The sequence below is a fragment of the Carassius gibelio genome, chromosome A15 (assembly GCF_023724105.1).
Source record: "Carassius gibelio isolate Cgi1373 ecotype wild population from Czech Republic chromosome A15, carGib1.2-hapl.c, whole genome shotgun sequence".
In the NCBI taxonomy this organism is placed as follows: Eukaryota; Metazoa; Chordata; class Actinopteri; order Cypriniformes; family Cyprinidae; genus Carassius; species Carassius gibelio.
The window spans coordinates 9,708,407-9,735,395 of record NC_068385.1 but is presented as its reverse complement, the minus strand read 5'-3'; the positions used below and the strand labels follow the sequence as shown (position 1 = coordinate 9,735,395).

General features: G+C 35.8%; 1 protein-coding gene across 1 annotated transcript; it reads left to right on the top strand.

The window, feature by feature from the left end:
- Positions 1-5,943: 5,943 nt before the first annotated feature.
- Positions 5,944-26,404, top strand: LOC128029135 (nesprin-2). Its single transcript, XM_052616704.1, has 13 exons — positions 5,944-6,210; positions 14,039-14,319; positions 14,405-14,555; positions 15,239-15,421; positions 16,061-16,198; positions 17,072-17,266; positions 18,647-18,857; positions 19,881-19,948; positions 21,003-21,054; positions 21,457-21,620; positions 23,684-23,866; positions 24,179-24,243; positions 25,482-26,404. Exons 2-13 carry the CDS (start codon positions 14,060-14,062, stop codon positions 25,726-25,728), a joined length of 1,917 nt encoding a protein of 638 aa, XP_052472664.1. The 5' UTR covers positions 5,944-6,210; positions 14,039-14,059; the 3' UTR covers positions 25,729-26,404.
- The last annotated feature ends 585 nt before the right edge of the window (positions 26,405-26,989 follow it).

The window sequence follows — 26,989 nt, the reverse complement described above, 5'->3', positions numbered from 1 at the left end:
ACCATGGAAACCATATGGAAGTTTTATAGTTTATATTAAAAGTTTATCATAATAAGTCTTCGGGAAAGAATTTCTTTTGATGACACTTTTTTGACACTTCTTCAAAGGGACACGCGCGCTTTGAAACTGTCACGTCATCATCCGCATTAATGACCTAATGATCAAAGTCGTTCTATTGTAGCTTTTCAAAGAGGTCAAAGGTGGTTTGATTTGTTACTTCTTTCATGTCCATTTTAATTTGTGTTTTAATAACACTTTAATGTATGCTATTAAACGAGACTTGGTGCTCATAATGCAAAAGTTAAACGGGTATTATTTTTCTGTAAAGAATTAGGCTATACCACAAACCTATTATACATTGACCGAAGCATATCTATTATGAATATAGTGAATAAATGTCGCCATCTTGTGGTATTATTATAAGGAAGTTTAATTAAAACTACATTAAATAAATAAATAAATGCCTAGCAATACTTTTAATATGTTAAAAATATTATAAATAATTGCTTAGCTCCCTTTAACGGCATTGGTTTATGATTATATAGCAAGTTAACTTTGATTCCATGTAAACAATATTAAATAATAGCATTTTTGAATTCAGTCTTTTAGATAGCATAAAGTATTGCATTATCATATTATTTTTTTTTTTAAAAACTGTGTCTGTGGATTGAGAAATTATTCAAAAACCTTCACACAATGCCAATAAATCAGGGTTAACTCAAGATTAAATGATCATGGTTATTTTAAAGCACAAGCCACAGCTGTAGCTTAGAGATGTCACGTGCGGTTAGTCGGTATGAGTGTGTATTTTACAAACCAGCAGATTCTCCCAATATAACTCAGCTTACATCATTAATATTCGATTCTTTTTAAGCTACTTGGGTTTAAAAAGAATTCACATGAAAATCCCACTGAGCGGATATTGGTTTTGCCTGTTTGCCAAATGAGATCATTTGATAATCTGCAAGGCCCACACTGAACATACTATACAGAAAATGACAATTCTGCACATCCATCATTGTACTGAAGATTTTTGATGTATTAAACACAAATTTACAATTATAAACTTCAATGCCCTGGCATATACCAATCCAGATGGAATAGATCAGATACAGGGATTCTGTTGCTAGAATATGTGAATGAGTATAAGATATTTAAGTATGATGGGTTCTTGCCCCTTCCATATAGATCATAACAACTTGTAAGCTCTGTCTGAATGTATTTAATCCATCAGTATCTTCCACTTCAAAATTGCTCATACAACAAAAGTACAGAAACTCACACTACCTCATTTGCATGATAAATGCAGCCGTCTGATTCAGAGCATTGAACTGAATCATATGGTTGACCCATATTCAGTTCTACGATACATTTATAGAGAACATCCAGTGTGGTTTAGTAAGCATCCATCTGTACAGATTTGCGCAATGCCACTGACAAGCACTGATATGATTTGGGCCAATAGGCAATTAACAAATGCATGGACTCCTCCAAATTGACTATACAACTACAGCTCTGCCAAATCAAACTAATCTGGGGATGAAATTCAAGCTCCAATGAAGATGTGCAACCTAAAAACACAAAAGAAAGTTTAACTATATCTAATCTGAAGCAATCCATCCAAAGCACAGACAAACAACGACACTTGCTAGCTTTTCTCAATGATGTATGATCAAATGTAAGAGGTTGTTGTAGAGAATATCTGGGCCACAACAGTTGTAGTGTAGTCTGTGAATCAGACCCGGCAGATGGTCTTTGGATTTAAAATTAGCTGAGTCATTCTTTACTGAAGAAATAAGCCCCAATGCTGTCTTTTGCATAAACTGCATCTGGAAAAACGAATTCAGGCAGCTTCAGTCTGAAGAATAAATGTGTCGCTCTGTTTACTTATAAAGTTACATATACCATGCTATTGCAGCATCTAAAGGAATAGTTCACCCCAAAATGGCCCTTAAGGCCATCCGAGATGAAGATTAGTTTCTTTGTTTAGTTTTTTTTTTTTTCATTGTAACAGATTTAGAGAAATTTTTCATTAAATCGCTTGCTCACCAGTGGGTTGTGATGTTGAAGTTTTTTCAACTTGTTTGGACTCTCATTCTGAAAGCACCCATTCACTGGTAAGCAAGTTATGTAATGCTACATTTCTCCAAATCTGTTCCGATAAAGACACAAACTCATCTACATCCCGGATACCCTGAGGGTGAGTAAATAAAATTCCTTAATATTCCTTGAAAAATATATATAGCATATTTATCACATGTATTGGATCAGTGAGTACACTGTTCTTTTATTCCTCTGGTGCCTGAGAGTGACAGCCAACTGAACTACTGTTTTAAAGGCCACACTTCTCCTCAACTCGCATCGCATCCCAAGAAACTGTGTCTGCATCGGGTCAGCTTGATTTGTTACCTCATCACAAAGCAATTAGAATTATGAACTGTGTGTCATGAACTCAGTCAAGCATCTGAAGGTCAGCTTTTCAAATTCAACTCTAAACAAGCTGCCCCCTCATATAGTGAAAGCTGATCAAATGTTACCGAGTAAATGTAAGCTAGGGAAAGGTATTTATAACAATGGAATGAAACCAGATATATTACATATATTACATTCAAAGTGCACCCTGAAAAGTATTTAGACACTTATGATATATTATTATGTATGTGTGTGTGTGTGTGTGTGCGCGTGTGTCTTCTTTGCAATGGATATTACAATATCAATCCATGTGGCATTCATTTGAAAGAAAATTGGCCCATTTTGAGGTTATCTGAAACAGGGGTTTACAAACCTGGGTCTGGCAAAATGGGTTATAGAAAATTTGTGTCCACTTGAACATCTTTATTTTAAAAAGAATTCTCATCACTCTTATCATGATCTGAATGGCACATAAAAAACTGCTTAGAAATTATATATATTTTTAATGAAAAAGGCTATATACATGTTTGAACTGAATTTAAAAGGTTTCTTTATACAGTATAATAACTCACTTTAGACAACCATAGTTCTAGTCCTCAAACCTGAGAAGAGTTCCATATTTAAGCCAGGAGTCATAATAATCATCCACTCGATTGTTCTGTCTTTAACAACTGACTGTCTTTATTATTCACTTAACAGATTCTGTTACGAATTAATCACTGAAATGTTTACTTTGTTCACTGGTCATTGCAGACTCTTGCTGGTTTGTTATTAGCATTAAGATATTGATCCCTTTGAGGGGGTCAATTATGCTAATTAACTGTATGAAAACACCTGATCTAAAGAATAAATCTTTACAATACCCATTTGACTGATTTACCTAAAGTGATTTACCTGGTTTACCTAATTTTGGTAACATTTTCCCTATCAAATTGTCAATCTACTGCAATTTCTGCTCACGTTATACTACAAACAAAGATCAGTCTGCAGGAAATGAAATATGATATTCAGTTTGCTGCTTAAGATAATAATCTTTTACCAGAGGATTGTGTTCTGTTTATTTTGAGTCGATTAGTCATCTCTGCAACCCAGTTCTGACCGAACATGCTCAGTAGACTGTGGAGGTCACACAAGGTGACACAGGGAACCAAGAGAGAGCCAAGCTTAAATATTTAACAACCAGGACAAGATTCAGGCAACATAGCCTTTTTTTTTTTTTGTGACGGTGGGGGCATTTGAGTGAAGATGTTAAGGCTCACTTTCGACGCGTTTCTTTTCTGTTTGAAACGCAGTGGTGACCTAAATATCTGTCTGCTTTGGCTCATGAGCAATCAAATACGAACAAAGGTATTTTCAGGTGTCCTTTGAAACCCCTCCAAATAAGACGTCTTATTATTAGCACACTCATCTGACACACTTTGAGGTTTACAGTTCAGCAAAGAAAGGAAGAGATTAACAATGCCTGAGATCAAAGGATGACGATGAATGTGCTAAACAGTTCACGGAACAACCAGACGAGGGAGACATTCTATTAGAAGACCTGCATCTGGATGACGGCATTACATAATTACAATAACGTTGAATGATTCATTGGAAGAATGCAGTTAATTTATGCAAACTGACAGAATTGTGTCATACATTCTGTTTGTGAGGCTGATGCTGTCTGCGGGAAACCAGCAACCCTCCGAACACAGCCAGAGGTGAACATCGATAACTGATTGCAAGCAAGGTCACAGGCATAGTCTTAAAAAGAGGGTTATGCAAAAATAATTACATTCATAAATAAAATAAGATGCATATAATAATATACAATTGTATTGTATCCATATATATCTCTCTCAGTGACCTGCTCTCATTAAAAGGGATAGTTTGCCAAATTGTGGAACATTAAAGAAGATATTCTAATAAAAAAAGCCCTTTTTTCTCTCCATAAAATTAAAGTCATTAAGCCAATGATGTTTTGACTTTCAGTAAACTATGTTTGACAAAATGTTCAAAAATACTTTAAAAATATCTAATGTTGTGTCCATACAGGTTTAGAATGACATGATGGTGAGTAAATAATGACAGCATTTTCATTCTAGGGTGAACTGTCCCTTTAAATCATTGCTTTTTATAATGAAGCTTGTGACCTTTTCACCTCTGGGTCTCAATGAACACAGCTCTATTGTTTTCAGCTCATGCAATTTCAGGGGGCTTCTCTTAGCTGAATAAATAAAGCAAGTAAATGCACTCCACTGCATAATTACACTGCATTTTATTCATAATTAGTAGAGTGACCGATTCATTCTGACGTGAGCAATGAATCACTGGACCCCTCCCCACTCAGAGTTATGAACATATGCGGGAGTTGTACCTCCTTACTGGGTGAGAAAAGAGACAAATGGTGACTGCATGAGTGAACACAGGGTACATGAGTGAAGGTTGGCCGGGCGGTTTGGTGTACCCTGGTGTATTAGTACCGTCTGCTCACACATGCTCTTCAAAAGGGCTAAATGGTGTCCTGCCAAGTTCATATCTAGCAGTTGTCAGACAGCAGAGACTGCACTGGCCCCTTATGGGACCTTATTCTTTGTTTCCCTGTAATCAACAAAGGGTATCCTATGGGAGACCTGCCTATTAATATACAGTGAGGTAATCCATCCCTCCAATACAACATACATTCATGCTGCAGTTTTCTAGTACTGGGCAGCTTATTTTGAAAGAAACACATTTCACAAAATAATTAGATGCCTCTTGTAAATCTTGACAATAGGCATAAATAAAGGCTAAATAAATGCTGGCCAGTCAACCATGTTTTTTAAAATCGTATCTTTAGTTGGATTTCAATTAGTTTTTCAATATTTTCAGATTATAAAGTTATTTTGTAGTTCACTCCAGATTGCCCTGAAATGAACCACAATATGGCTGCAGGATTAAACTGAATGCACATTATGTATACAGCTGTGTATACTGCATCAACACAAATGCAAACATTTGCAATTTTAAATGATACAAAATTATTTTACAGACCAATATTCTACCTATATGTTTTATGAAAAGTTACAGAATACAAAAATACTGATTCGAAAAATATGCATAGCCTACTACGTTAAATGTTGGATTTCACATTCAGACTTCTGTAGAGCAACTGATTTTTATGATTTTATGGCCTCCTTTGAATCATAAAAAATCTATTTACACGCCTCTACTCTGCTAACATGTGTATATGTGTTCTGAAAGGTTTCAGAAATTAATGAAATGTTCCTGAATTACATGGAAGCTAATTTCCAAAATAATAGTACAGCAGAGATAAATACACATGTGTCTTTAAATATGAACAAACTTTACAAATTATTTTGAATGCACTTAATTAAAAAATGTACCTTGATGTGTAGAATAGTGATTTTTTTTTTCATTGTAGCTACTCTTTTTCTATTCTTAAAAAAATTACAATATCACATTTTATTTCCGTAAAGAAATATCTTGTGCTTGAAGTCATGCATAAGAGCTGAAACGGTGAGTAGGAGGAGTGTATGAACTCGGGGGGCGTGGCTTCTTCTTACCTGTGTCAGGTGACATTTTAACTCAAAAGACTGATGGCTCTATTAAGTGACCTGAAACAGAGTTTATCTTTATCGCACAACATAACGTTGTTTCTTGTTTGATGTGTGTTCGTAAAACATACTTGGCATTTCAAACCTGATCAGAAGTGTTTTCACCCTGAGGATGACAAGTTTTGCACCTGTATGATTCCAGAAAACACGAAGGATTCCTTGAAAGAGAAACTGGAAGTTGGAGTTAGGAAAGGTTTTGCACGTAAGTGTCAAGAGGACTTACATAACATTTTAACATCTACTGATTTTTTTAAGCCTGGGTATTTTTTTAAACTGCTTGCAAACAATGTTCACCTGCATCTATAAAACGCGCTTTGTGCATTTAGCTTGCGTTATTTCGTCAGCGTAGTGTGTAATTATAAACATACGCGTACATTTTCAGTCATATTTATCACGTAACCTATTAAATGAATTCTCTTGAATTTTACTGACTTATAAACAATTGAGACATCTACCTCATTGGAGTTGCCCACGTGACTGTATGCAAAGGTTGTGTTTTGCGTCCATACAAACCAATGTTTTAAAAGTATTTAAATGTGTTGCTGTTGCTGTGGAATGGTATGCATGACTCACTTAGTTGACACCACCAGGCCATCAGATTACAGCCTACTGCTGAATGTGATACTCCATGCCCATTGATTATTCCCACAATGACATCTGATGACTCTTGTAGTTCAAACTGGGCTTGTATTCAGGGTCAAAGATCTTTAGTTGTTTATCTTTTTAATATCTTCTTTATATCGGTCTTAAAAGGCATTTACAACCATAATCAATCACAGAGACTCTACAGCCTGCATTTTGCTTTAAGACATATTAGCCAAAAGCTTGGACACATTGGTATAAGAGTGATTAGCATGTCATAAAAACAAACAAACAAAAAAAACGATAAAATAACCCAAACTGAAGTATGGGAATTTTACAGTGAGCAAAACTATTAAAAAAGTCAGAGCTTGTATTTTAGCATCTGTTTTATGCACTCATATAAAATGTTTTGTACAAAATACTAACCAAATAAAGATATGGAGACTCTTAATATTTGTGTACAAAATGTTTCACACATTTTTACACATTTAAGTATAAGCCTTTAGGATGAGAAACATAAATTCAGTCAAATGTGTCTAAACTTATTACTTTTTTTTTCTTTTTGCAATTTTTAATTTATTTTATGTAGATGGAATAACTATTATATATTTGAAAACAGTTAATGTTATAAAAAAACTGAATATTAGTAACACAATTCGGGATCTTTTTTTTATTTATAATTATTATTATTATTATTAATGGTGGCATCATGATCAGAATGAAGAGAGAAATGTTTTATAGTTCATGTTTAGACCGCTGATTGTGAAACTAACAATCACATATTAGCTTTTTCTACCATTTTGTCCATTAGTGGATTTCAGGACTGCACGACTTGATCTGAATCAGTGTTGTACTTTGCTAGACATCTTGTTCTTATCTCAATCTTTCAGGAGCCTTCCAGCAAACCCTTTAAAACAATTAACTGATTTGCAGTCAATATAACCCTCTAATTTTTTCAAATGTAGACCTAAACCCAATGATATGATTACTGAGTCCCAACAAACTAGAGTTTAAGCAGTGTCCAGGGAAAGTGCTGTGAGCACAGATAAGTTCTCCTGCTTGTACAATCCTGTTCCTTGGGTGCTGTTCCGTGGCTTCCTGCTTTAAACAGACCCCAGAAGTGATTTAATTTGAAGAGTGTTAAGTCGAAAGAAATGTACTTTGGATTTAAAGGGCAAAAGAGAGCTTCCTGCTTTGTCTTTTCTTTCTAAATATCCCTTCACAGGCCCATTATGTTTCAAGCTAGGGGTATAGATGCATTCAGTAAAACACACGTCTTTGCCAGAATGACACCATGCTGAGTTTAATGATGAATGGCGTCATGCATCGGTAGTAATTGGCCATTCAGTCTAATGCTGCTCCTGGCTTTCATTGTTATGCTTTATTAAAAAAAAAACTGTTGCTACTGGCCAGTTTCGTTGCTGAAACTGCAGATGCCCCCTGAGGCAGAGCTTTGTTTGAAAACCAGGAATCAGATTTCACCAACACTTGTAAAGGATGAATGATACTTTTGTATTCTGGCTTGCACAGATGACGAAAGCAGGAGAGGGATGAGCATGATCTGTGATGTAGTTTTTAGCTTTGACTCTGGTTATATACTTGAATATTGTCATTGTTAGCTATTATATTAACTTGAGGATAATAATAATAATAATAATAGTAAAAAATAAAATAATAAGCCATGTATATTTGAAAGATAATATGTAAAATCCAATACAAATATTAATTTATAGCCAATCACACATTAATTACTAATATAAAAGTATGGAAATTATTTATTAATAATTATATTACAAAACAATACTAATATTTACAGTTTAATATGTGTATATAGTGTTGTATAATATAAATTATATAATAAATATAAGATAGTAACATTCTAAAATTAAAAGTAATATAATATTAATTGATTTGTAATTAAACCTTAATTATAAATGATCAATAAAAAAGTTAAATGTTAATGGAAAATATTTTTAAAATGTTCTATTATTATTATTATTGTTTGTTGTTGTTGTGTGTCTAATGATTATTAACTAAAATAAAAAAATACCAATGTTTTTATTATTATTACTTTTATTATTATTATGAAGAACAACAACAAAAGTAGTGTATATAATGGTGTAATAAAATAGTGTATAAAATAATGAAGCATAATGTGTATATATATATATATATTATAAATGTGTGTGTGTGTGTATATATATATATATATATATATATATATATATATATATATATATATATATATAAAATAAACATTTAAAATAAACATTATGCATTAATTATTAAAATATATTATTTATAATGCATATGTTGATATATATAAAAATTGTTACTGTGTGTGTGTCTTTAAGTAACTGTTTTAAGTTAATTGTTTTTGTTAATTGTTGTTTGTTCTTTATTTTTTCTGTTCCCTTTGAAGTGATTTGAGCGATACATTCTGTCTTTATCTTTCTCGTGAGAGAAGAACCTTGCTTCAGGCTACAACAGTAATGTGTCAAACAGACATTCTGCTTTGTAAAACTTGCTGTCTGTCCTTGAATGAATCCTCAGTCATCAGGTGAATGAGTCTGCGTTATTCTCCCTGAGCACAACACCTGTCAGGCGTCTGCTAGCTGGGGAATCACAGCTGAGAGAACAATCATTTCTATCTCCAGCTATGACGTGTTCATGTGGAGAAGCAAAATTCATCTTCTTAACAAGAGTGCTTTTTTGGAGTGGCTTGCCTTTGGCTATATGCTGCAATTAATGGATGACATGCTCGTTATATCTTTGATATTGTCACAAAGCAGCAGATCTTTGTCATCTGTTGTTTTTGGAACGGTGTCGTCTTAAGCATGGGAAAAGAACGCAATTGCAAGAGGATGTGGTTTGAGGACTCTCACCAGATTGCATGTGCTCCAAATGGGATTAGAAGAAGCCTGGATTGGATTTGAAGGCTGATGTAGCTACTTGTATCACATACTGACAATTTCTCTGAGAGCATTCAGCTCCTATTAGAAGTATTAAGGCCATGGTCAGACTTAAATTGAGACACATTTTCTGTTTAATAAATATTAGATGTAATGAACTGTAATTCACAGGACCCAGAGCGAGTTTGCTGTAATGTTGTTTTTTTGCCCTTCTGCACAGCTTGGTCTCTGAGGGCCAGGGGAGAAAAGGGGGCCCGGTTCATCTCTTGCTTTGTGTGTGTGTAGTGGATCAGATCAGGTGTCCTGGCACTGGCCTCTTCTCCCTATCCGGGTGCTGAGAAAGGACTGTTTGTTTGCGATTTGGGCCTGTGGCACCAAAGAGACAATGAGTGCAGTCTCTGTAAGAACAGGGAGGGAGAGCTGAGGGTTCGGGATCAGGGGGTGTGGAGCACCAGGGTCCTTATCTCCTCCGCCTTCATGAGCACCCATCACCGGAAACACAGATGTGCCTCAGGCCGCCTCCATGGGACGGCACAGACGGGAGTGGGTGGAACGCTGTCACCTCACCGGGAGTGTGTGTGCACACGTTTTCGATTAAAAATACATTTGCTGAACAGGTTGGCTCGACCAAGCAGAACTATTTTAGCTTGTCATAGTTTTGTGACTCACACTGAGCGGACAAAATTGTGTTTAAATTTTGTGTTCATCATATAAACCACTGGTTCTTTGCTGGTTTTGCTTTTTTTTTTCTTTTTTTTTTTACATGGAAAATATTGAGCAGTCATATCTATCCCTAAATGTATAGTTAGATAGTTGCATTGAATTTGTATTTAGATTTTCTTTTTTTCACTGCCCACCAATTCATTAATACTGATATAAATTACACTGAACAGCTTTATACTTTATATACTTACTATTTTGTGATCTTAGTTCCTAGTTTTGTTATTGTAGCAATTTACGTCTCAAATGTTGGTCCATGAGTTGAATTTGTATTTACGATAGTGCTTTTCAGTGATGTTTTCAGCAATGTGATTGATTAGAGTCATTAGACACGCTGTTGAACTCATTTTTGTCTTCCACCTCTAATCAATAGAATGTGGGCTGAAATTGTGGGTTATAGTTTTTGCTTGGCAGCGTGTGGGATGAGATTCAGTCCAAGGCCTGAGCTTGGCAAGAGATTGGCTGTTTACTGCTTCGGATGAAAACAGCAGCAGTCTGAGCTTTTAGAGTGTTGTGACCTTTCCCCAGCTTATCATAAACAGAGCAAAGTAATTGTCACTGGCCACCGAAAGGGTAACATTGCCTCCGTTTGCTGTGAGGTTTATTCAGCGCCAAGGAGACAAGCGCCGCTTTATTCGCCATTAAGAAACAAAAACGATGTTCTCCCCAGAGCGACGTTCATTTTCTGTGAGGGTGTTTTGTGCCTGTACTGAGGTGTCATGTGAGCTGGAAAAATGGTCTATCAAACCTGAATAAGAAAGCCCGAGAGTGATTCAAGCTTCATTGATGTACTGAATGCATCACTACTTTTCATTTGCTTCCACATGCAGACTCATCCCACATCACCTTTCGCCTAAATGGAAGGGCTTTTTTGTCCCCCGTCACTCTCACAGACAGCGTTTTGCGTGTTTATTCAACTCCAGCTCATTCACATGCAGGCTGTGTTCTGGAAAGGTCCCCAGATGCACCTGCCTCGTTGGTTTCTAGCCAAACCATCGACACTAGATGAATAGGATGACTAAGCATCTGTAATCTGGTCTGTCATTTACATCCTTGTGTGTCTCATGCTGCTTTCTGATCCTGCTGTTTATATTAATTTACTACCATCCTTGTCCATGGCTTTCTTGTAGGATTACGCGTGCATATAATTACCATGGTCAAGATATCTGTGAGCGGACTGGATACCAAAACGGGCACATTTATGTTAATTTTACACCTGTGAGAACTTTATGTATGTATGTCTGCATCTATTAATTTATTTGTAGTTTAGTTATTTATATATATATATATAGTGGTTTATTTATGTATTTATTTTTATATTTATGAATGTATTTATGGAACATTTTCATTTAAGGTTTATATATTTAGTTATTTATTAGTTTACTTTATATATAATTATATTGCATTTTATGTATTTATTTTAGAGTTAAATTTTTTTTACTGTGATTTTTTTTAATTTTTATTATTATCAATTAATGTATTTACGAAATTTGTCTTTACACTTATTTATTTGAGTCATTTTCTTTTATTTATTTATTATTAATTTATGGTATTTATGAGTTTATATATTTAAATGATTATATTTTAATCATGTAATTATTTGATAATTGTATGATTTTGTTTGACTTAGATTTTTTATTAATATATTTTATATTTGATTATTGCATTTTTATTCACGCATTTTTTTATTTTTTTATTTAAGATTTTCTTTGATTTCATTTATGAATGTATTTTACAAAGCGTATTTACTGACATTTGTTTACTGATTTACGATTTTATTAATTTATGATTCATTTGACTTTGCTTTTGATTTTACGGATGCTAAATCCAACTAATATAATCTGGCCTGAAGTAATAATGGCCTTGCATTACTAATGTCATTTCATGCTGTTTTTTGATCCTTCTTTCTATAATAGTTTACCATGGTCCTTTTCTTTGTCTTTCCTCCAGGATTTATATGTATATGATAAACATAGTCAAAAGGACTTAATTGGATACCAAAATAGTCACATTTATGTTCTGTTTACACCAGTGAGATCTTCTTGCATGCCTTTATCACGTGTTGGGATTGAATGACCATCTCCATGGTTTGGTATTTGTGTTGGAAAATTATGATCTGTAACTTCACCTGGGCTGGGATGTACTTTAGGTCTACAGGATGAAAATCAGAGTGAAATCAGATTCTTAACGTCCCATTTCCAGTCATTGTGTCACTGCATGCCTGTTGGGTGTCACACGTACACACCTGTTCCTCAAGACACAAGCTCGCCAATGAGATGGGAAATGGCCTGCAGCCTGCTATAAGTTTGTTCAATTCTGAAAAGGTTAGGATCATAGTATGGATTGCAGTCATGTTTGCACTCCATTACACCTCAGGCGAGAGCAACATTTTCTGCAGGTTGAGAAAAGCAATAACGGTGACTTTGATTTTCAACCTGACTGCTTTGAGACTCAGTCTAGTGCCTTAATGCCCTCCACTGGGGCAAAATCACAGCGGACCCTGAGAAATGACAGTCATTTTGGCTGAGCCTGAAGACAGTGTGTACCTGCGGTGGAAGTGGCCCTGGTGGCCGGCAAGGTTGCGGGTGAATTATGCCCGTCTAACTTCGAGTTATAAACTGATCGGGCTTAAAGTTTTGAAAGAACCATTCTACCCCAAGTAATTTTTTTTCAAAGGCAAGTCTATTCATAAATACAAATGTGGGCTGCTTTTGAGACTCACGTAGGCTTTTAAGCTCTTCTTGAATGTAAAAAAAAACAATTTTTACTTGTGAGGTCAGCCTAAGGCACTTTTTGGGACCATCTTGATTGACAGCAGCCATGGTCTGCCATAGCTGACCTTGCTCTGTCAGCCACATTATGCAGGTATTAGAGTGAGGAGAATCTATTTGGCTTTTTTTTTCTGCCTGGGCTGGGGTGGCAGAGTCGTTACTCCTTTGGGTAATGGGCATAAAACTGATTTATGGTTTTTGATTGCTGAAGTTATAACCCAGAGCAAAAGAGGTGTCTGAAAGTTTTAATGCATTTGTCATGCAGAGAAACCACAGCTTTTCTAACCAAATACTGCAGTAGTGGGTTTCTATGCACTGTGAATGAATTGTGAAATTCTTTTGTGATTTGAGATTTTAAGGACAAAACTATGCAATGGTGAAAACATGATCGGCACATGACTTTTTTTTTCCAACTTCACATGTTCTTTTTTTGTGTGCATTGGTCAACAATGGATTGTATAGGCCTTAGCCTAGCACCTGGTGTTGACTCAAAATTTTATGATCTCATTTATGATTTTTATTATTTTGATTTAATTTATGAATGTATTATGATTTATTTTATTATTTATGAATGTATTTATGAAATGTTTATTACCGGTAAGTATTTTTATAATTTGATTTGTTTTTATCAATAATTTTATTTTTAATTTATGATTTTTAATGAATGTATTTCTTTAATATATATTAAATATTTTTATTCATTAAAAAAAATTGGACATTGGACAAAACTGATAACCACTAATTTAACTTTTTGACTTTACTTGACTACTTTTAAAACTGGCAAGATAATTTTTAAAGTACAGATCTTTCATTTTAATTTTTCAATAAATATCTGCTCATAGAAGCTGCATGCATAGTCATAAAAATAGCAGTTAGCTGTATAAATAGATTTAGATGCTTGCCGAAAGTATTTAATATCAGCTACCATATATAACATTTCTGTTATTACTGAAAGAGCTGTTTTGACACTAGGGTCACAATATGTCTGTGCATCATGTTGTGTTTGAGCCTAATGAACTGGCCTCTCTTTGTGTTCTTGTAACAGGTGGCACTTGGTGATGCCAGAATGTTAGAAGAGATGTCACTCAAAGCCAGTCACCATGGAAACACCAGAGCAGGTCCCAGAGGAAGCGATGAAGACAGTGAAGAGAAGCAAACATATGTTGATATGAACCCCCAAAGTGGTCTCTACCTACAGTCCTCTGAGACCTGCTTTCCCACGAGATGCTCTCAGCTGCATGATGATTTGAATGAGCTCTCTGATGAGTGGTCGTCCACTGGAGACTTGAGCCAAGATGCTTCCTTCTCCCTCGAGGGCTGCATCAAGTGAGTAGCTCTCCATGAGTATTGGCATCCTGTTTGTACTATATAACTGATTGTTCTACCTAATTGTTTCTCACTGATCCATCAGGCTGGAGAGGAGGTGGATGTTGTGGTATGAATTCAAGAAGGAACTCTCCTGTTTAGATGACTGGCTTCGTTCAGCTGAGAAGATAGCAGCTTCCCCAAATTCCAGCCATGTGCTGTATGTTACGGCAAAAGAGGAGTTACAAAAGTATGAGGTAATGAGATGTTTGGTCTAACTTCAATGCTATTAGATGTTCAATTTATCACAGATAATATTGTGCATGATGGAGAAAATAATATATATAATTGTTTTGATTAACATTTAAAAAACATGCATGCCAAGTTGTTATAAATGTATTCATTTTATTAGGAAGATAGTTTGAAAAATATTGAAGTATACAATTAATTTGGATCTATTAATTAACCATTCTGAATGCAACCCCCCCCCCCCCCCAAAAAAAAAATATTTGCGGTCTCTTTTTGAAAAAAGACTTTTAGATGGTTGTTGACAGCAATTGTCAGAATTAAAGTAAAAACAGACCATCGCCAATTAGTGATTACAGGTGACTGTTTCTGAGTGAGAGACAGCCAGCATTTTGATGCTTTCTACAATGAATGTGTAATCAACGACACATAGACACGCTTACAAACGCGCAGACAGTGCATTTACTCAGAGTGTCTAGAAACCCGGGAACCTTGCCAGTGAAGATAAATGACACCAAATGGTCGTCAAACTCCTTGGCTCTCCTCCTAAGCACCGTTGTGCCTCCCTCCGTCTTAACTCCTCGCAATACTTTTCTTAAAATAACCTGTGGGATGTGTTTTTTTTTTTTTTCGTTTGGAGGGAGTTACCTCTTAATTGCATGATCTCACTGTCTGATTTTGTATCTCCTTCCAGAACCTGCGTGCTGAGGCCAGGATACGTTTAACCCAGCTGGACGGACTGACCAAACTCTGTCAAACTCTGGTCGGTCTGTTCAGAGGTGCTATGGGCGCGTGGCTCGTAGAAATGACGAAGGACTGCGGACAGCGCTGGGATCAGCTCAGCAACATTGTGGAGACAGTGTGCCGCAGGTTGAAGGTATATGAAGACCCTCAAACTGCTCAAAGGTGTACTCTTTTAACCCTCTTGAGCTATTAGGGAAAATGTTATGTTTTGGTTTTTTACATTTGATTGGAATGGCACTATACTTGGTAAACTACAATTGTACTTTTCACAGTCAAAAATGACCGCATTGGTAATTAATGGGAAGCTAAGTTCATTTATTGGAAACATTTTGGTACTGCACACAATTTTTGAGATATCAGCCTCAAATTTGGAGCACAACTTGTTTCAATTTATTTATTTGATTTTTGCAGTTTTGGAAATATATATATATATATATATATATATTTAATCCCATTAACTCTTTATCCATACAGCCTTCTGCTCTGCCTGCGTTCATCTTGCATAACTCTGTCCTTCCAGCTGCAGTGACCCCTGCGCACTGTTGGTCTGTGCTCGAATGCACTGCTTATGCCCCCCTTACCATGGGCTTCTGTGTCTGTGTTTTGTTTATGACATTTCCGCTCCCTGTCTGCCACATTGAAATCCTTGTTGTAATTTTGATGTGTCTCTCTGTCAGTCTGCGCCTATGCTAAAAACAGCATCAGGGTGTAGACGGTCAGACAGAATCATGCTCTGTCTGTGTGTGTGTGTGTGTGTGTGTGCGTGCAACAGCATTTCATCTGCCAGCGGGAGGATTTTGAGAGGCAGAGGGAAGAGATGGCAGTGTGGCTGGCTGATATGGACCTCAGGCTGACTGAAGTGGAGCACTTCTCAGGCAAAGACACCTGCTCTAAGATGCACCAGCTTCAGGTACTTTCAGCAAACAAGGATTAACCGATTTGTCCATGCAATGTTTTTTTTTTTTTTTTTGGGCCATCTGTGCTTTATGGGTTATAAGTGCAGGTCTTTTAAGTTGCAAGTACAAATCCCAGAAAGGCCAAGTTGGGTTAGTCTTAAGAAAACACGTCCAGGTCACACTTCACCCCAAAATAAAATGTTGACATTTTAGCATAAAGAAAATAAAGCCCACTTTTATGACTATTAAGGAGGAGCTATGGTATAAATACATGCATACAAATTAAAATATAGAAAGAGAATAAAATGAAGTTTTATTTTTTAATAAAAAATAGTGTATCAAAATATTACAATATTTGATCATGTCTCAGGTAAAAGTAAAAAGAAATGTCTAATTTGTTAAATAGTTATTTTAATAATATTTTATTGTTACAGTATGTAGTACAATAATAAAAAATGAAATTATTTAAATGATAAATTAATATTTTATTATAATTAACAGATTATAATAGTTTATTATAATAATATATGAATACCTTTGCATTTCTTACATTTTTTTACATTTATTTAATGTTATACATGATCCTCATTACTGAAAAACTACTGTTGTAAAATTTCTATAAGGTTTTACATTGTGACATTTTAATGATCCTCAAAACTTTAATGGTTCTAATCCTAATGAAAAACACATTTGCCAGTAATAATCAAGTGATTTCTGAAGACCTTTGTTAAGTGGTTCTGATGTGTTCAATTAGGGTTGGAACTAAACTCTCCAGGTTGTGGCCTCTAGGAATGGAATTAAATCGCCCTGACCTATAAAAGTAATATCAAGGAAGGATGTATATTGTATATGATTGTAAATTGTTTTTGTGTATATTTGTCTCTCAGGGGTTTCAGGAGGCAGTTGGAGAGAGTGCAGGTCGACTAAATGATTTGCTTCAGCATGGAGAAGAGCTGATCCAAAAAAGCGAGCCGGGTGATGCCCAGGTCATCGAGAACCAGCTGCAGGAACTCCTGCTCCACTGTACCCGTGTCTTTCAGGGCCTGGGCCATCTTCATACACGCCTGCTCAGCATGAGACTGGTATATATCCATGCATGTGTACTAATTAGTTCATTCCAAACGTGAAGACCTGAAACTATTCTCATCGTCTCTTCTGAACTCACAGCTAATTCAATTGCACCATTAAATTTGAAGAAAATCAAGGTGTATATATAATTATTCAAACTCATTCGCCACCCAGACTATTGGCTGATTGTATTTCCAGAATAGCACTGTTACTTATAGCCGGTGTTTATGGTCAATCCTCCATAGATCAGGATTATCAGACATCATATAAACAGTTGACTATGAAACCTTGAAGAGTTCCTTCTCTGCCCTGATATTCCCCTGATAGCTTTTTTTATTTGATAATTTATTTTGTGTCATCTCAAGTTCACTTGCTCAGAGCAGGCTTGTTGCATTTTTGGGAAAATTATCCCAGGGGAAAGCTACTCAAGCATTCAACTTCATATGTTCTGGCAGAAAAGTCATGAATACAACCCCTGAATAGTTTTCTTGTAACCAAGCAGCCACTGACTGCACAATACATGTACTGTCCATTTGAACAAGTTCCTTGTGTAAGCCTTTGTCTCTTTAGGTCCAAGTGGATCACATAAAGATATGCCAAAAATGTAGCATGCTGTTGTCAGATATAGGACGTGTATAGAGTCCCACACCACACATCATAATTAATTACCACAGCATGTTCTCCATAGCTCAGAAAAAGCACACAGAGTCTATAATGTGTATCATTTTATTTTTTTCTCCTCACTCCGGATCAATATGTTCTCAGAATTTCCATCATTTTTTGTCACATTTAAAAATTAAGAAATTGCATTGTATAGATAAGATTGCATTATAGATGTAAGATGATTTAATGTTTAATATACATATTTAAAAGTTTGGGGTTGGTATGTGCGTATGCATCAGGCCTGCTCTGAGCAAGTGAATTTGAAATGGCACAAATTAAATGATCAAAGAAAAAAAGTTATCATTATATATAATAATTACTTTTATTCATAACTTGCTATTAATCAAATAATCCTGAAAAGAATGCATCACAGTTCCCACAAAAATATAAAGCGACAGCTGTTTTCAACATTATTAGCAACTATATTAAGAAGAAATGTTTATTGAGTTGAAGACTGATGCTGCTGAAAATTCTGTTTTGCCATCAGGAAAAAGTTTAATGTATTAAAATAAAAAGCAGTTGTTTTATGTTGTGATAATATTTCACATTTGTGTTTTTACTGTATTTTGACCAAATACAGTCTTGGTGAACATACATGAAAAAAATAAAATAAAATTGACAATTCTTATCCTCTTACTCCTAAGTTAGTGCCTTTTTAAACTAAATTGTAATTATGTGAAAATGAAAATGTTTTAAGAGAAATTTAAAATGTTTTTCTTGTGCTATGGCAGGTTTTTGAAGAGGACTGGGCTCTGTGTGCTCCTGACTCTGGCTGTCCGTCTGAGAGTATGCTGGAGGATGAGTGCATGGCGCCTCCGTCTCAGGCCTGTCTTCCTCAGTCCAGTCAAGATCACCTGGTTCTGGAGTGGGACCCTTCAGTGGACATCGGTGGTTCAATCTCCCATGATGACACGGACTCGTCCTCCTTCAGTGCAGCTGCAGGTAGGGGTTGCCTAATACAGTCCAACAGTTCCTCCAAGCACAAATCTTCATATTCATTATATACTCATATAAATGGGGAATAATTGTGATTCAGAGATTTACTGTGTAGGCTTGAGACACAAACCTTGAAGTTGCTTTTTGACATTAAACTTAAAAGGGGAAGTTGTGGCCTAGTGGTTAGAGAGTTTAACTCCTAACCCTAAGGTTGTGGGTTCGAGTTTAGGGCTGGTATACCATGACTTCGGTGCCCTTGAGCAAGGCACTGAACCCCCAACTGCTCCCTGGGCGCTGCAGCATAAATGTCTGCCCACTGCTTTGGGTGTGTGTTCACAGTGTGTGTGTGTGTTCACTGCTGTGTGTGTGCACTTTGGATGGGTTACATGCAAAGCACAAATTCTGAGTATGGGTCACCATACTTGGCTGTATGTCACGTGACTCACTTAAAATAATAAATTGAAATGTATAGCAGTGTTATTTTATTTTTATTATTATTTATTATTTTCATTTTAGTTTAAGTTTGTCATTTTGCTATGCAGTTTTATTCCTATATTTTATTTATTATTTATTCCTATATAGTCTTTAATATTTTTTTTTTCAGTTTTAGTAATAGTACTTTTAGTAGATCGCAGTTTATATATTGTTTTATCTGCTATTGCTGATGCTATGAATATATTTCTGTCCTGAATTCATCCCTTTCCACACAACATTTCAAGTGAATATTAAAATAACGTGAAACTGGAGCGTTTTGCATTCACTGTGCATATTAACACTTTGTTTATGCTTTCGTGTGCATGTGGTGTGAACCACCGCAGGTGCTGCAGAGGCATTTATGCTTCACGTGTGAATTACAATCAGCTGATTATGTAATAATCATGACCCCAAACGAGGACTGATGAGTTTTAGGCATTTCATAGCGCTTTATTCTTTGTGATTGCTATACATTTCTAGCAGGTCTCTAAAAAACACACAGAAACTCTAACTTTTACCCATCAGGAGCGTTAACATTTTCTTTCATTCTCTCAGGTCGGCCTCTGAGGAGGAGAGTCTACATGAGTCCTGTGGACACGCAACCAGACATCTTAAAGAATCCAGTAAGTCCATCTGACAGCTCATACTTCAAGAAACCACAGTCTATGTAATAATGTGTAGTATAGTGGATTTGCATACATTTTCCATACAGCAACATGATGTAACTGAAATACAATGAGGGGATTGCATGTTTTTTTTTAAAAGATCACAATGTGGTCTCTGTTTTTGGATGTGTGTATAGACGCAAGCACACGTGTACCTGCACATGTTGCATGTAGCATGCAGGGTATGTAACATGCAAAAAGACTGTTACAGGTTTGTGTTCGCTGGCAGTTTTTCTTTTTGTATTGAACACAGTTGGCCTCAGATGCAGCTTTAACACAAATTAACCACTTTTAAATGATTAACCATTATTAAAATGCATTAAATGGCCCCCAGGGGTACGCAAGGGAATTCTATGGGGTTCTTGGGAAAAAAAATTAAACTGTAAAATAAATAAAGAAATAGGATGAAACAAATACATGATTCAAATAAATAAATAAATGAAAATAAAATCTAACATTACTTTAATGGTATTATAGTGAGTAGAAGAACAGTGAAAAAGAAAAAAAATGTAATTATATATAAAAAAAATTAATATTTTACAATAGTATTTTTGTAATTTTAAATGTTCATAAAATGAATACTATAAATGTTATATATATATATATATATATACTAAATGTTAAACACTTAAATACATTAAATAAAGAAATGTAAAAAAAAAAATTAAGTAGACATAAATGTAACACAATAGAAATTAAATATTTTCCAAATCATAATTTACATATAATATGTTACATTTATTTATTTGTTTTGTTCAAATTGCATGATTTTGATATGCCTTCAAATTAATATCTGCCTTTAAAAAAAAATGTATGAGGTCCCTTGCACAAGGATGATCATATTTGGGGGTCAGTGGGATCTCAAAGATTGATAACCCTACATTACATTAAGATGCATTTATTTTGAAAGTAATGTACTTTATAGAAGCAAACCTTGATGCTACAAATCAACATGTATGTGTGTATTTCTGTAATGTAAGTGAATGCTGAACGTAGTTGCTGTGTTTTTCAGGGCATCAAGAAGAGCTTAGAGTATGCGGCCCCACCCCAGACACCGGTGCCAGGTAAAGCCGAGGCTCCTGATTGGTCAGTTTGACTAGTGCCATCCACCGAGGGCAGTGTCCCTCTCACAGCTTAATCACTTGATAATCATGGAAGAGCTGCTCTCAATTTGGCTTGTTTTCTAATATCCTTGAAAAATAGCCAAGAGCCACCAAAAACCTCGATTATGAGGTTCATGGTGGGGAAATATCTAGAAACTTTTTAGCCTCTCTTTTGTGATTTACCCCATTCAAAGCAGCAACTAGTTTTCAAATATTACATCTAGCACTTAAATCCAGGAATTAGAAAAAAAATTTATGGTATACATCTTGTCCAATCTTGTTTTTTTCACAGCATAGCCCTGATTTGTTTATGCTAAGAGACTTTGCTAATATCTGTTTTGCATGTATGTGTTGTGGATACAGTCATTCGAGCTGGTGAGCCTCAGAATGCTGGACCATTTAAGACTTCCACACCTGAAACTAGGTCTCCTGAGCCTGTGACCTTCGACCCTGAGCGCATCAGCGCTTGGCTGGGCCAGACGCATCAACTTTGTTCTAAAGCCGTCCAGACGGAGCATGATCCACAGGTATATTTTTGCTTGGTGTAATCACACAGTTTAAATGTTTTTAAACTGTTTTAAAATGAATGTTTTTCTGGGCCCTTTGATTGGGGATGCCTCAATAAGGTCCTATATTAAACACTACCCTTCAAAATATTGGGTCCAGTAAGATTATTTTGTCTGCTTGAAAGAAATTCATGTTTTTATTCAGTCATATTTTTATTTGATCAATGCATTTAACTGATCAAAATTGAAAGTGAAGTCTTTTGTGATGTTTTGTACAAATAAAACTTTTACTTTTAACTGTTAATAAAAATAAAATTTCAAATAAATACTGTTATTTTGAACTCTCTATTCTATATAGAAAAAAAGCACAACAGTTTTCAGCTTTGCTAATAACAAATGCTATTAAATGAGCAGCTAATCTGCATATTAGAATGATTTCTTAAGGATCATGTGACACTGCAGACTAGAGTCATGATGCCGTCACAGGAACCGATAACTGAAAAGCCTTTTGAACGGTAGTGTATATAAATGTTTAAACTGCTCCGTGAGTGATGATACTCATTACACTGTCAAAAACCGTTTAATGGCTCTTGTAGATTGCTTTTGACATTAGCTTGATGTCAATATTATTGAATTTTTGGATGCAAAGTAACGTGTTAATACCAGAGGTACATCAGTGTCACTCACTTAAAGGCAATTAATGGCCAGCTGCTTCTGCCTGTGTTTATAATGAATTACTACTCATAAAATCATTAGACTCTCACATTGATTTAGACGCCATTTATATAGCCATAAATTATAAATAATTAAATAAAATCATTGAACTTCTCATCTATGGAATAGTCTCATTAAATGTCAATTATCTAATGTTTAATAGATAAATATTCCTATGTGAATTATCTTCTATAAATTCTGTAAGAATGAGACTTTAAAATACACTGCTTTAATTTTCTACGTTTTATTTATTAATTTTTTTAAAACCTGGAAATAAGCTTATGCTGATAATATAATTTTAAATGGGTAAAAATAATAAAATAAATGGTGTTCAATCACAAATGCATTAGTGGGCTTTTGGGACCTCACTGTATGTTCTTCTAAAATGCACTGCATCTACAGCTGTCTTCATAACTTGCTGATTTTGTTCTGGATTTGATTTCTGCTTCATCAGTGAGCATATTTAGTACTGCAGTCATAAATGCAGAATGGATGCTCCGTGCAATTGAGCATGGATACATTTTTGCCAAATCTCATTAAGAGACTGCAATTGCGTCTGTGCACATTATAACAGTCTCTCCTCTGTTATGGTCATCATGCTGCTTTTCTGCCATTAATTGTTGTCACATTGACTTTGCTGAAGACCTGTTTACGGCCTATATATTTTATATTCATAAATCCATCATATTTATCAATGTTTCTGAGGGTAAAAGCTTATTTTAGAGACAACATAAAAAGACATGTTTACAAGGAATATGAAGCACATATTATTCAGCTGTGCTAATTAATCCATCTCAAATGAATCCGTACCATCTTGACTTAAAAAGCTCAGTGCTTCTTTCCGAGACAGGAGGGGGGAGAGTGGGGTGACGATGGTTTCTGGGAAAGTGAGTCCTCTGCACTGATGCAGAAGCCGATTTGCCTGACGAAGTCTTGGAAAAACCTTGATGAAAGTGAGAGAGACCATTTCCATTTCAAAGAGCCTCTTGTAATTTCTCTGCGCTCATGGCTAATTGGCAGCTTTACAGGGATGGGAAAAAGACCCGCCGCTCTAACAGGCTCTATAATGGCTGCCGTAATTGTATGCACAAACATCGTGAGGAACTGGCACTGCGATAGGGCCAAGAGTGTCTGTGTAATGTGTCACACGAAGAGGTGGATCTGTTTGTCCCATTAAGGGACTCAAAGAATGAGGGCTAAACAGAGCACAAAAAGACAGAGCCGCCTTGCACCTTATTAGTTAATTGAGCCCGTCTCTTTCGATTTACAAGCACCTTTTGTAGCATAGCAAAGCTGCCGCATGTAGTGAGAACTCTGCTGTCCACTCTTCGGCAACTGAAAGTGTTTGTTGCTTCTGTGAATCTTTATAGCCGCGCTCCACTTTTACATCTCTGCCACCCGGGAAGGAGGAGGAGGGAGTTGAGTATCAGGAGAATGTGCTTCCCCAGAGACGCCCCCACCCACAGCGAGCTCCACACACGTGCTCCACCCCCCGCCCACCCCCGTCATGTGACCTCCAGCATCACTCTTACCAACGTCATGAAAACCCACAGGTATCTCTTGCTCGCACAGACACGTACGCCCCTTCTGCACAAACACCCTCACACGGTCACATCATGTGTTACAAACACCATAACTGCTTCACTGGTCACCTGGGGTGTCGCGAAATTAAAGCCAGACCTGTTAATGTGTAGCAAATGTGGTGCCTTGCGTGATTTTTATGATGTGCTTTACACCTCTCAACACACCCCACACATAATTGTGTTTGTAATGTGCGCCGGTGACAAAGAAGGGGTAAACAATAGAGTCCCTGCAGGGCTTTGTTAATCTCCAGCTATTATCATCTTGTCCCTCTCTGTCACTAGAGGCAGCAGGAAAGACTTTGTTTCCCTGACTCTTTGGAAGACAACTCCCATGCAAAGTCAAGTCGGTAAGAAAGTGTTTTCCTATGCAGACTTCAGTGAATTTGATAGATAAGCTTGTTGATTTATTATGGTAGGCATTATCTATTTTCTTGTGCTAAATTGCAACCTGACTAATTGTGAATCTTATTTTTTTTATTTCATTTTTTTGTGTTGGAAAAACAGTTATTAGAAATTTAGTAGCATTCAAAAGATTTTTTTTTTTAATAATTGTTAACTTTATTCAACAACGGTGCATTGAATTGATTGGACGTGACCGCAAAGACATTTATAGTGTTACAAAAGATTTTTTTTTCAAATAAATGGTGTTCTTTAGAGCTTTCTATTCATAAAATAATATTTTTCCATACAAGTACTATTTTTATCATTGATAATCAGAAATGTTTTTTTTTTTGAGCAGCAAATCAGCATATTAGAATGATTTCTGAGGATCATGTGACACTGAAGGCTGAATATTCAGCAACTGCATCAGAGAAATTAATTCCATTTTAAAATAGATTTAAATAAAAAATTGTTATTTTAAATTGTAATAATACATCACAATATTACTGTTTTTACTGTATTTTTTATTCAAGCAAAAAGCAGTCTTGGTGAGCATAATATACTTTAAAAGACACTGTAAAATCTTAACACCAAACTTTTGAAGCAGAACACACATTTTGAAACTTAAAAAAAAAAAAAAGATCTCTGTACAGTAAAAATCTATGGGGTTCAGTGTTGTTTTGTACAACATGTTAATGATATACCCAAGATTCTTACCCTTGGTTTGGGCAGTGTCCATTGAAGGCACATTTAAGATTTATTGGATGGCAAAAATGCAATGAGAATCATTTGACAAAGTGAAGTCATATGCTTCCCTGACCAATAAGGCCAATTTTGTCTGAGAAATCAATTTAAATGGACTAAAAAGTGAAGCAAGGACACCGATATTCGTTTTGACTTTAAATCTTGCTTCAAGTTATTTTCACATTACTGTGAGTGAATACTGTTAACAGTACAGTTTCTTTAAGCTCAGCCTTGGCTCGTAGAAATGTTTTAAAGCAGTTCTACCTCACCAATGCATACCAAAATTAAATTGTGCTAATTAAATTTGATTTATGCCAAGAATGTCCTAGCTCAGATCCTAATTAAACACACTTGAACCAGCTAACAGATTTTTGCCAACTGCTACCATAGAAGAGACCTGTAAGCAATCTGTTACTTTGGGGAAAAATGGCCTTTTATCATGATGTATTTCTGTTTCCAGTGACCTATATGGACCAGAGGCTTCTGCTAGCAGCTTAAGGCACATTGGCACCTGGCTTTTGGGGCCCTTGAGGTTTTTCAATGTACGAAAGGCCTCAACACCACTGCTTGTTCTCCTATTTGCCCTTCTGCTTGCTGTGGTCATCTGGCCCCTCATCTTGCTCCACGATACATCGTGCCATCGGTCCAATACCCTGACCCGCTCATTTCACCTGGCCCTACGTTACAAAGGACCCCCTCCCACCTGAGGAAGCAAGCAGTAATGCCAAACAGTTTAGTAAGCACACATGGAATGGTTTTCAAGGTTTCTTGTAACATTTCTATGAAAGCATGTGTCACCTAATATAACAAGTGCCCTTAATTCTACTCTGACACCAACTTTTCCACAATATCAGAGTGAATCGTGTAAAACTGAAATTATTTAACAGTTCTGGAAGCATCTATATTTAAAACTGCCTTGTTGAGCACGCTTACTTGAATTTTTTTACTTGACAGATTAAGCGTTTTTTGGCAACCAAGTATTTATAGGTTTGTTAAAAAATTAAAAAGCAGATTGTTTATGAATGAAGTGTGCGTGTGCATGGTGGCTTAAAGATTTAGTTTGATTGTTTGTCTAAAAAAAACAAAAAAATCTTGCTGAAAATTTTGTAGAGTTAAAATCAATTTTGTACTGAGAGAGAATGCATGCAAACATTTCATACTGCGTAGCAATATGTAATATTTGATTAAGAACCACTGTGTTGTATACCGTAATCACTTTAACTTTTTTTTTTTTAATAAAGGACATTCTGCACTGTATTTATTAGATCGTATCAGTCCAGTGAAGGAAGACACAAGAGAGTTTTAAATCAAATCCTTGTGCTCATCAAGGAATGGTTTTGCACTGTTATCCACTTGTAAAATAAAAGAGATTAGTGAAAACAAGTGGCTGGCTGTGGATTGTGACATTGGAATGCATGTGGATTGACACGCCGTGTGATTCTCATTGGGGGGGGGAAGCGTCTTTCTGTGTGTATCTGGCTTGCTCGACATCCTGAAAGAGGTTTTTGTGCTCCTGCCAGAGACAAACACTCAAAAAGATTACGAAAGAATGTTTCAAATTCAATTAGCACACAAATGATCTTCACTGGAAATGTACGGAGATGGCTTTTCAACCTCATCTTGATCCATTTAGAGCCTTGAACTATAGTCAATGCACAAAATGAAGTGTTGTGTGCATGGGTAAGCAAGCCTGCCTTGGTTTGATGATGAGTTTATATACTTGGCAAAAACAGAGCCTCAAATTGAACCATATACCTCTGCAAGCCTAGAGCCTATAAACAGAAAGCAAATAAAATCTGGTATCCACCTGAGGAGGACATGGAAAAAACTGTGGCAATAAAACCTTAAGAGGAAATATGTTTCTGAACTCTGCCTGAAGGTGCTAAAGGTCAATGCTGCTGTTACAATATCAGTCATTGGTGATATTAAATCATTTGGATTGGGCAGAAAAGGAATATGAGGTAATAG